Raw genomic sequence first — 11,780 nt, forward strand, 5'->3', positions numbered from 1 at the left:
AGTGGGAGTGTGGCTATGGAGGGAGCTACCTACCTGCCCACCCACGTGGGTGGTTGTGCCTCCTCATGCAGCAGGTCGTGATCTGCATCTTCTTAATTCAATGAACCAGCTCTGGCTTCTAAATACACACGGAGGAACTCAGGCAAGTCAATGCAGGCACAGCCTGGTGTGGGATTAGGAGAGTTGGAGATGACTGTGGGTCCAAGTGACCATTGACCCAGGGAAGTACTCTTCCCTCATGGACCACTGGCATCTCCTCAGCAAGAGGGAGCTAGTGGAAAAGTGGGCAGATAGGCCAACTTTTATAATTATTTGTGGATTTTTAGAAAGAGAAATTTTAAAAATACACAAAATGTAAAGTAGAAAAGTATGTTCTGTCTTCTACCCTACTCCCCTACCCAAAGGTAGGACTATAACCAGTGTGTGTGTGTGTGTGTGTGTGTGTGTGCGCATGTGTGTGACTGCGTGTGTGTGCATGTGTGTATGTTTGCTTAGGAGAAATTCTATGTGTTGAAGCATATGTGTGTGTATATTCTTTTCCTCCCTCAAAGAAAAATAGCTATATTATTCTACAGCCTGCCTATTTTCAGTTAATGTATTTTAAAAATCATTCCATAGCAATATCTACAGACTTTTGTTTTTCATGGTTTCATAGTATTTCATGGTATCTGTATATCATGATTTGTTTAATTTTTTTCTTCATGATGGACATTTCAGTTGTTTTGATTTTTTTGCAACTACCTGCAATTGTGTAACAATTCTCCTTGCATATGGGGCTTGATACACATTTATGGATATACATGTAGGCACATTCCTGTAAAAAAAAATAGCTCTGTTACTGGTCTGTGCAGTTTTCAATTTGGTGCATATTACCAAAAAAGGTTATAACATTTCTATCCTCGCTGAATGTGTTAATAAATACCCACCCCACCTTGGATGTGGTCAATTCTTTATCTTTATACTCTGAGTGGCAGACTTGGCATATTGATGCACATGACCTGGGCCCCCAGGCAGTGGAGAATGCTGTAGCGGATGGGAGTGGATGAGAGGGGAGAAGGAGTAGCAAAAGGCTGCCAGGCAGAGAGCTACCAGGTTGGTGATGGTGGGTGAGCTGAGAACCAACAGGACACCTGCCCTCATCGAGAGAGAGAGGTTCCAGGCTGCCACCTGCTCCAGCTTGCAGACCTTCCCAACAGCGTCCCTCCTTACACTAGACTTTGGCAAGTATCAACTTTTATTTGTAGAGGGAGTAGCACCTTCAAAAGCTTATGGGTGAAAAGAAAAGAACTCAACAAATCAAAGGAAAAAAAAAAAGAGCATACTTCACAAAAGGCAATGCCCAAGGAAACATAAGCAAGGCAGCTCATATAAATAGTCCTACTCATTCTCCAGGAAATGATAGACAACAGGAGGATTCTAGAAGTGTAAAGAGAATGAGGCACAAGATAGGGTGATGGAAAGCAAGCAGGCTGACCTCAGAAAAGAGAAGGAGCAGAAGAGAAAGAGCCAACGTTGCCCAGAAGAAAGAATAGGGAAAGAACCACAAAACCCAATGATAAGTGTGCCTAAAAACGCACAGACGTGGTGCCCTGTGGAAATTTCATGGAGTGAAGTTTAAATGAACCAGTACAAAATGTGTGGAGAGGCAGACATTGGTATAGAAGACAGAGAGGTGATGCCACAAATGTACGTCGGCTATTCCCTTGGGGGAGAAAAGAGAAGGCAAAGGAAACATAATTGAATCGAATTAAAAACTATCCAGGAACAAAAGGATCTTTCAGACTGTTACTGAAAGCCCACCTGGTGACCCAGGAAAGGAACTGATAAAGATGATCCACACCTAGAACAGTATGAAATTACCAAACCATGTGGATAAAACAGAATCATATGGGCTGGTATCAGAAACGATGATCAAATCAGAAGGTCATGCCAGAAGGATCATGTTGTCTGTGACAGAAATAGGCTAGCCTCATAACAACACTGCATCCCAAAAGACAGGGAGGAGAATCTATATGTTCTGAGCAAATGGCAGAATAGTCTGGGAATATTCTGGCATCAATCTCATGCATGAAATATAGCACCCTGAGTCCTTTAAAAGCAGAAAATCTACATCATGATGAAGTATCGCCAACAAAGAGGTAAGTTAAATAGTGAAAAAAGAGAAGCTATGGTTAGCAATGAATATATTTTAAAATATACAAAAAACCGTAAGCAATGGTGGGGACTATTACAGGACAGAGTGGTAAATATCATAGATTCCAAGAATACTATGCTGACAGTATCAGCACTGGGTAGAGGAGGGTGGCAAGGGGTGAGATGCAAATGTCTTCATCTTTTAAGGCATAAAATCCATAGATAGTTTAAGTGTGTCATTAAAAATAAAATGGTAGGGGTGACTGGCTGGCTCAGCTCGTCAAGCGTCTGACTCGATTTTGGCTCATGTCATGATCTCATGGTTCGTGAGCTCAAGTCCCACTATCAGCTCAGACCCTACTTGGGATTCTCTCTCTCCCTCTCTCTCTTCCCCTCCCCTGATCACTCTGTCACAAAAATAGAGAAACTTATAAAGGATATAAGATGGTAATGTGGAGGCTTAGAGTTCAAGCAAAGTGCAGAGGGTGTCCAAGTGAGGGGCAGCTTGGCATGAGTGTCAGGGCCTCAGCAGGGTGAGGAAGCCCTCCCCACTGAGGGTCAGCTCATTCTGGGGTGACAGAACCCAAGAGTGTGAGAAGGGCATCCACATGGAAGGAATTTGTGTGTAGGATATCAAAGCCCTCGTAGGGTGGGGCTGGAGGTAAGGTGGTGTAGGGTTGCGCATGGGTGTTGAGGCAAAGCCTGTCTCTTCCAGGTGAGATTGGTTACAAGTGGCATTATTGACCCATAAGTAAATATAGGAAAACTTCCAGAAGTCAAGTTTCTCACAGTGCGAGAGGAGAGTCACAAATAGAGAAAACCAGAAAACTAGAATGAGCCCTGTGCTTCTGACTGGGAAGTGGGAGCATTGCAGGGAACTGATAGTTTCAGGCTGTCCCTGAAAGCCCATAGATGTGAACACAACAGGGAGTATGTTTCCATCAGTTACCTGTATATGTAGGTGTATCTGCAGAGGACCTAGGAAAAGGGACATCCTAATAACTAGAGAGCACCCAGCTCCTGGGCCTTTGGCTTCTCGAAAATCATTCTCCACTAAAAGGAAGTAGAGTTCTTTGAGAAGTGGCTGATTCCAGGGCTGGGACACCAAACCTGCAAGTTGAACCTTGGGTATCTTATGTCACAAAAGAGGAAGAGGTCAAGGGCCAGAGAGACACATCAAAAGGACAGGAAGCTGCTCGAAGGGGTTCCCACTGGCCAAATCTGGGACTATTTGAACATCAAAACACATAATGGTAGTAATGGAGTGTAAACCCTCGGAGCAAAATAAAAGCCATTTTAGCGTATATTGGTATAAGCATATAAAGGACTAAATTGAAATTTGATGCGGAACTGGTGATTTACATTGTTTCAAAGAACTTCTATGCAATACTTACTAATTATAAGTAACAGGGCAACTTTGTAATGAAGAAGTCCTCCGGCCACAACCTTCAGCAAGTGACCAAGTGGACCCCATTGGTAATGGAACAAATTGAAATCACGTGTGCCAGCTGGCAAGATGCACTTCCTGAAGGCAAGGCAGGAAGCCCCTACCCCACAAATGACAAAAATACAGCAGGGCAGCGACCCCAGAGTCTTCTGTTCACTTGTGGTTTCAGGTCTTCCCTCATGGTTGGTACATACTCAAGGCTTGGTTCTGCTTTTGATCGTGATGGGGTCTAGAATTTTGAAACCCCTTTTTGGCTGAAGCCCTAATGTCCATAGGACACAGAAGAAAGTCCATGATGGTTGCAGGTGGCTCACAAACTTGAGATGAAATATGTTTTCCAGGGAATCGGGGCCCCAGGGGAAGGCATTTTCTACTATGCTAGAGGCCTCAGGAAAAAGAAGGGCCAGGGCTGTGTGGCCAAGGGGGCCACTTGGCTTCTCAGGCTGTCCTCATGCCCACCAGAGACAACAGTGGTGCTGGCAAGCCATAGCAGCCCTTTGGGGACCCTGAGTTTGTGGAAGGGGCCTCCATGTCACAGATCCCAAGACTCAGCTGCCTCCCTCTTGTTCCTGCCAGGACCCCTCTGGCCTCAGCTCTCTGTGTTATCTGAGGCCCAATTCAACAAAGAGACACATGTAGACAAGTAAATACACCCCCACAGACTCTCTAGTCACCTGGATGCATAGCCGGACTTGCTGTTTTTCCCTGAGGGCTTCTGGGTAGAAAACTTCGGGTTCTGAGACCTCAGCCCCAGAGCCTGAGTGAGAGGGTATCTCTTGAGGAGACAGACACCACCATCTGGACCACAGGATCAGGATTGAGCCCACCTAGACCTTCCATCGCCCAGTCCATCTCAGTCCCACACCAGTGAGCTGTGCATCATGTGTACGGAGGTTCCCTCATGGTGACCGTGAAAATGAGGGTCTCCAGATGGTCTATGAGGGACACAGGGCCTCTCCTCCACTCTGTCACCAATGTGGTGGCTTCCACAAGTCTCTTATAGGCAAGGAGGTACTGTTTGTGGCACCAGAAATTAGTGTTCATCTTTCATTTCTCCTAAGATGGAAATGACATGCTCAGAGTCCCCCCACCATGGTGTCTATACCTTCTTTTGACCCCTCAGAAGCAGGGAGCCTAGAAAACACAGACTGATATCCTTCTCCTTACACACACAAGGGACAGGGTCCTAGTCAGTTCCCTGGGAGTCACCTCCCACTCTGATGATAAAGCAGGTATTACTGAGCAATTCCATGAGTATCCAATGCTCCCTGCCATTGATCATTGTCTCTATAAGTAACATGAAACTTTCATTGACAGCCACTGTGTCTGAGGCAGGCACAGTCACATCTCCTCTGAGCATCTCCTGAGTCTAGACAAACTGGGCTCTAGGCAGTATAGGGGACATTAATCACTTCACTTTACACGTGAGGAAACTCAAACCAGACTGAAGACACTTGCCCAGTGCCACAGAGCCAATGACACCTGTGCCAAAACTGGAAACAAAGCCTTTGATCACAAGCCTGGCATAGTTTCTACCCTCAACCCCCAGGATGTACAAGGTTACTTCTGTTTTGGTGTGCCCACTCTATGTTGGTTCCTATTCCAAGTGAGACCACCATACAAAGATCCAGCATAACAAATAGGGCACAGACACCATGCTAGTCTAAGCTTTTCATCTTAGCACTCTCTGATCTATTGAAGTGTAGGAAAGGACCCCCCAAAATCTCCTCCACCATTATTCTAGACACTTGGAAAGACTTCTTAACTAATGAGTCCTTAGTATTTTCCCTGATTAGGGCTTCAACATATGAATTTGGGGGCAACATGGGCTTATAGTTCTAATAAAATGGTTCAAAATAAAATATGGATGCAAAAAAAGAATAGACAGAGCCCAGGAAGAATGTAAGTGGAGGAGAACCCCCCAAAACCCCAAATCTTTATTGAGAGGAAACATGTATTCTCTTGAAAATTAAAAAAGAAAATTGCCTATTTGTTATTTTTTGATGAGTGAGTAAGAAGATGTTAAACATGAAGAACCCAGTATTCTGGGCTTGCAGTTGCTCAGCTGAGGGAGGGGGTGGGTAGGAAAGAGGGATGGCAGAAAGGCCAAAGGCCAAGCCAAACCCAGGAATGGATGATTGTTGGTCTGAGCTGCCTGGAACATGGACAGTATCACAGCTGTTATGGGGAGATCTGAGCCTCTTAGACTGTCCCATCTAGATGGAAAAGTCCAAATGGTCCCTGGAGCCCCTGCACCTAAGGGCCAGTGGGGTCAAGGTACAAATGGAGGAGCAGAAATGAATTGTTTCTTGTGACCACTGGGTAAGTCCACCGTGTTTGGAGGCTACTGATGTAGATACAGGGATAGGTGGATATTTGCATTGTTTCAAAGCCCCTCCCCACAAAACACTTATACTTCACAGAGGAAAAAAGAGTAACTTCAATGAGCTTTGTCAAATTTATAGTGATATATCTGTATACCTGTATTAAGATCTTGTTTGAGATGAAAGTAACCCAGGTATTCCAGGCTTAACAAAGGTGATTAGACTGTGCACTTAGCATGAGAAGATTATAATATTTGAGGTATACATATACCATGATACATTTTTTAAATACAGAAAATAATTGCAGACGTAGATCCCTATACTTTCCTTTAACTCTCTTGACCATCAGTGAAATTTTGCATCTACATAGAGGGAAACCTTGTCAGGACCTCTCTCAGGGGATAAAAAGGCTTATCCAGGCCTCTCCCTTCTACTCTCCCACCCCCCTGTTGCTGGAAACAATCTAAATCTACAATTGGACTTAGAGTCACTTCACAACCTCTAGAATGGATGGCTCATACTCTTACATATAAAACACTGAAACAGTGTCCCCTCCAAAAAAAATCTCCAAAGAGTGCAGGAAAGATTTTAATAGGAAATGTATTTTATAGGATGTAAATGTATTTCATAGGAAATAGATTTTAATAGGAAGTGTATGGTGCAAACAGATAGGATGTGGGTCAGGTGATGGTCCAACGCTGCCTTCAATCTTTTGTGCTCAGACAATTCTTTCCCAGGAGGCACTGATGCAGCAGAAGGTGGAATCGGTGGACCTCTGTACAGCTGGCCCATCAGGGATCTTTGTCCATGTGGACACATTCTGAAACTTTTTGGTTTAGTTGAGGTTTTCTACTTACTGGTTGGTATGGAACTTGAAAACCCATCATTGGCCAGAGTCTTGAACGATGTAATAGTCATTTATCCTTGGCAGAGCCACTCCAGGGTTGCAAGGAGAGGAGGTACCAGGAGGATCCACACAGGAAGATTCTCTGCTGCTCTATTGATGGCCAGGTTCCCTGACCTGTGCAGAGCAGTGAGGGAGCCAGAGTTTAATACTAAGATCAGAATGAGGGGAGTCCTCACCTAACAGGGACCCTTGTCTCCCTTGGAACTGCAGTCACTGCCCATTCCCTGATCAGAGGTCAGAGGATGTGGGAGAGTTGGTGACACAGGGGCTGTGGTTTTCCTGCTCAGGCTGACTTATTCTCCTGCTGGAGCCCCCTTGACTCCCCACAGCACAGTAACAGCAGGTCCCCAAGCAGGGGCACTTTTTGTTGCTGCATCCCCCCACATCCTCTCCACGTCACCAGCAGGCCACCCAAGATCAAGGATTTCCCCTTGCTTGACTCTTTTTGTTCTACGTCTGTCCCACCTTATGTAAATTCTGCCCTTCTTTCCTTCCTTCCTTCCTTCCTTCCTTCCTTCCTTCCTTCCTTCCTTCCTCTCTTCCTTCTTCTTTCTTTCTTTCTTTCTTTCTTTCTTTCTTTCTTTCTTTCTTTCTTTCTTTCTTTCTTTCTTTCTTTCATTTATTTTTATATTTGAGAGAGAGAGAGAGAGAGAGAGAGAGCGCCTGAGCAGGGGAGGGGCAGAGAGAGATGGAGACAAAATTTGAAGTGCAGATCCCAAATTCTGTCCATCTTTCAAGCTAGGATATAATATTACCTAATACAATAGAGGAAAATTTCCACTCCCCTTTCAATCTGGATGCTTACTTTTCAGCTTCTCCTGGGAGGAGTCTCTTCCAGCTGTGACCCCCACCTGGTAGCACATAGAAGGTGCACTATCTCATGCACCCTGGACAGTGGGCACGTGGTCTATTGGACAGTTGGGCCCCTGCTCACATATGTCCCCCTGGCAGTCCCCATCAGTATCCAAGAGTCTGATGTCCTCACCCTCTGCCTCATCCCCTCCCCCACAAGCAGTGTCAGGACCCCCTGGAGGCCATTCTGTTTTTTCCTTTTACCTGCCTCAAGGAGGATTTGTCATGCCCATTTCACAAAGGACTTTTCTTGAGGGAGAGGACATGCTGCCTTGCATTTCCTAAAATTATCCTTGAACCCACTGTGCTCTTTTCCCACGTTCCACTCCCCGTGGGGTTGCTGCCCTTCTGCCCTCCCACAGGCTTCCTTTTCTGCCCTTCAGTCCCCTAAAAGTTCTGCATCCTCCCTTCCCACTCAACAGAACAACTAGTCTCCAAATAGTCATGAGTAGGACAGAAGCTGGTTGTGATGCATAAGCCAAGTGCCTGGCCTCATTTGCACACGAGTGAACACACTATCCAGCGGGCCAGGCTCCAAGGAACAGGGACCTTCAGAAGGGAAGAAAGACAGACTGGAGCTCGAGGGGAGGTGGTGGAGGGCACTTGTGGCAGGAAATGCACCATCACCATGGCCTGGGATGGAGTGAAGCAGGGCAGGGTGTGTGCCCTTTGATGAAGGAGTTAATTGTTCTTTGGATGCCTGTTGAGGGGGTTGGGCTTTAGATTGATGGCCCAACCTCTCTACCATGTTGGGAATGTGAGATAGCAGGAATGCCAGCTTCCCACTCCTTCCCAGCATTTCCCAAGCATTTGGGAGGAGAGAGCTGGATCCATGGAACAAGTACCTGCCCTTGACAGTGGGCAGAATGACTCCCCCTCAAAGATGTCCTAATCTCCAGACCTTTGAATATATTAGATTCCTTGGCGCAAGAGAATTAATGATGCAGATGGATTTAAGATAGCCAACCAGCTGACCCTGAGATGGGGAGGTGATCCTGGGATATCTGGGTGGACCCTATGGAATCGCCAGTGTCTTTATAAATGAAAGCACACAGGAGAGCCAGTGTCAGAGTAATGAGGGTGAGAAAGACTCAACCACCCCTGCTGGTTGATGGAAGAGACCACGAGCCAGGGGTGCAGCGGCCTCCAGAAGCTGGAAAAGACAAGGAAGCCCTTCTCCCTCAGAACCTCCAGGAGGAGCCAGCCCTGCCAGCACCTTGAGTTTTAGCCCAGTGAGCCTCATCCCAGACCTTGTCTCCAGAACTTTAAGATCATAACATCGTTTTGCCTTCAGCCACCAGGGTGGTGGTGATTTGCTCCAGCAGCCACAGGGAGCTAATCCAGAACCCTTCCCTTCTGGCAACTTGAGGCTGAAAGCACCTGCACCTGTTTTGGCTGCTTGGGGGTCGGGAGCCAGGTCAGAAGGAGACCAGAAGCTTCTCTCCTACAGCCCAGCTGAACAACTTAGCTTAGGTTTCTTGTGGGGAGGGGGAGCTCTTTAAGGACTCAGAGGTACAAAGAGGGGGCCCAGTGCAGACCTTGCTGTTTCTCCCCAGCAGAGGAGACATCAGAAGGGCCAATGGGGGCCCCTGTCAGAGTGCCCCAGGGGGGAGCTGTCCCAGGGCAGCAGTGGGAAAGTCTGTGGGTTCAGCTGTGCTCACCTGCTGTGGGGGTTGATCAGAACAATAGGCTGGCTGCTGTTGATGCCCTGGGTAAAAGGAGGAGAGGAAGCTCGACCGGCTGGTGTTCTTGCTACAGGCTTGGGAGAGTCTGTTGGATCAGGGGCTAAACACACAGAGCAAAGCATGGTTGTGAGTGTCACAGGTGGCTCCCATGGTCTCCACACCCCACCCCCAGGGATGCAGAACCTTTCTGTGTTAGTGCCACTGCTCAGCCATGTTGGCTTTCTCTTGCATCTTTTTGCTTTCTTATTCAAAACATACGATTTCTTATTTGCGGATAAATACCAGTGTACTACCTTGTGAGGGATTTAGGGTTACTGGTTATGTAGGAATTCACATTCAGTTTCATCTCGGTGTCCTATTAGACACAGCTCAGTATGTCAGAACCATGTTCCCAATCCCTGGAGCCTTAAATCAGCCAGGCAGGCTCCTTTCTGAGTCTCAGCCTGGCTTGAAGCAGGCTCTGTGCCACCTGCCCTGAAGCAATGTGACCCATGAGCTGGCAAGTCCAGGGTTCCCTGTATTCCGGGGCTGCCAAGTGCCTGCAGCTTCTGCTTCCCCTTGGGTCCCTTTCTGCCTACCTGGGGCTTGCTTTCTTACTTCTCCAGGTCTGCCAAGGGAAGGTTGTCTGGGTTAAGGGTCCAGACTCCAATTCTCTTGCACCAACTCCTCCTCTACTCTTGCACACATCTACCACATTTGATGTCCTTTTCAGTTAATTTCTAGAACATTCTAAGACCAGCATCCTTCCCACTGCACACATTTGCACACATGTGCATATTCTAAGTTTGAAGAGATTTTTCTCTGCTCTAGAAATGGAGTGTTGAGTAGCAGGTGCATTACCTACCTAGTGTCTATGTGTCTGTGTGTTGGAGACAAGACGCAGGGGTCCAGACATGGACCTGTTGGGTGGGGGCTATAGCCTGACTCTCTTTCCAAGCTCTTCTCTTAGGAGGACTTAGTGCTTCTGGGGCAGCTTCAGGGGAGCCCAGGGTCCCCTCCAAGGATAGAGGCAGCCAGAAGAGAAGGTGCCTGCGCCACAGTGGAGTCTGTCTTTCCTTCTCCTAAAAACGGGTTCATAGTCCCTCACCTGCTCCTTTGTGCTGATGTTGCCAGGGGTGGGGGGGAGGAAGAAGAAGGAGGAGGCAGGGAGAGGGTGTCTTGTCCTATAACTGAGACCATCAGGATCATGGCCTTATGGCACCCCACTCCTCCATGCAGGCCTGACATCATCCCACACAGGCTGGGATGTGCTGAGGGTGAACATGACCAGGAAAAAAGGAGCTGCCTCCACTGGACAAGCCTGTCCTGACCGAGTGTGTCCTTCTCTAACCCTCTGGGGAGACAAGATGGACTCATGTGGCATTGTGGGGGCTCACTCTTTCTTCCAGTCCTTTCCAGAATCTTAGTGCCCCCCATCCATGCTCTCACATGCACATACCCACTCACACAAGCACATGCACACGTGTGGTCTCAGGCAAGATTCCAGACTCCTCTCCATCCATTGGGGGAAGACAGAGAAACAGTCCTGACTCCTCTGGGGGTGGGTCCCAGGGGCCCAGAACACAGGAGAGTAGTGCCTACCTGGGTCGACAATCACGGAAAATTTGAACCCTATGTCAGTGCCGGTCTGCTCAATCCCACACCAGTAGGTGTCTGCGTCGTCATACCAGAGATCCTCCAAGGTCACAGTGAACATGTGTCGGCTGTGATTGTCCTGGATGGACACTCGGCCCTTCTTCACCAGTTGCTCTGACCCGGTGGTTTTAATAAGGATTTTGCAGGAACTCCAGTTCTTCCCGCGACACAACCATTTCTTGTAGAATTCCCCTCCTGGGCTATACTCACAGGACATGGTCAATGTACCAATTGCTGTGCCCTTCACCATACTCTCCTGGCAGGTGGAGAAGTGGCCTAGAAAACAGAAACCCAACATCCTTGAGCCCAGGGCTGACCCAGGTGCCACTCGGGCTTCTGACCCTGCACTGAGACCAACCAGGAGCCTCTGTCCTCTGTCTAATCGCCACATTCCACCTGTCCCTTCATCCCCCGCAGGATTTCTTTTGCTGTCACCCATCTTGTGAACCCTCCTTGGGTCTCCTAACTGCCCAATACAGGGGCCTCTGCTCACTTATTCCTACTGACCACCCTCCCCTGCCTGCCCTCAAGCAGCACCTTTTCCCAGCAGCACAGAGGGCACACTGCAGCCACAGGTGTATTTCTGAATCCCAGACTGGTGAGACAGCATGGTCCGTCCTCATCCCAGCCCCTGACAATCTAACCCCCACACACCTACAAACCCTCAGCCTCCAAACTTACATGAACTAAACACAAACACACACACACACACACACACACACACACACACACCAAACACACTCACTCACTCAGACACATGATTGCTTGTATTTTTACCTACACATCGTGCTCTTCTG

The 11,780-nt window shown here is 47.6% G+C and overlaps 1 protein-coding gene across 1 annotated transcript; it reads right to left on the bottom strand.

Moving 5' to 3' along the window:
• Positions 1 to 6,489: 6,489 nt before the first annotated feature.
• LOC131498135 (CMRF35-like molecule 7) lies at positions 6,490 to 11,540 on the bottom strand. The gene is made up of 3 exons (XM_058705045.1): positions 10,930 to 11,540; positions 9,325 to 9,448; positions 6,490 to 6,925 (listed from the first exon to the last, which is right to left on the bottom strand). Exons 1-3 carry the CDS (start codon positions 11,420 to 11,422, stop codon positions 6,823 to 6,825), a joined length of 720 nt encoding a protein of 239 aa, XP_058561028.1. The 5' UTR covers positions 11,423 to 11,540; the 3' UTR covers positions 6,490 to 6,822.
• Between the last annotated feature and the right edge of the window lie 240 nt (positions 11,541 to 11,780).

This window comes from Neofelis nebulosa, chromosome 16 (assembly GCF_028018385.1).
Source record: "Neofelis nebulosa isolate mNeoNeb1 chromosome 16, mNeoNeb1.pri, whole genome shotgun sequence".
NCBI classification, from domain to species: Eukaryota; Metazoa; Chordata; class Mammalia; order Carnivora; family Felidae; genus Neofelis; species Neofelis nebulosa.

Bases quoted from the DNA above. Each gene is read 5' to 3' on its own strand.
- LOC131498135 (XM_058705045.1), bottom strand. From the start codon at position 11,422: ATGGGTGACAGCAAAAGAAATCCTGCGGGGGATGAAGGGACAGGTGGA. The intron at 9,449-10,929 runs GTAGGCACTACT...CTGTGTGTTTAG, and splicing joins TTCCGTGATTGTCGACCCAG to CCCCTGATCCAACAGACTCT. The intron at 6,926-9,324 runs GTGAGCACAGCT...TGCTCTGCACAG, and splicing joins CTGATCAACCCCCACAGCAG to GTCAGGGAACCTGGCCATCA.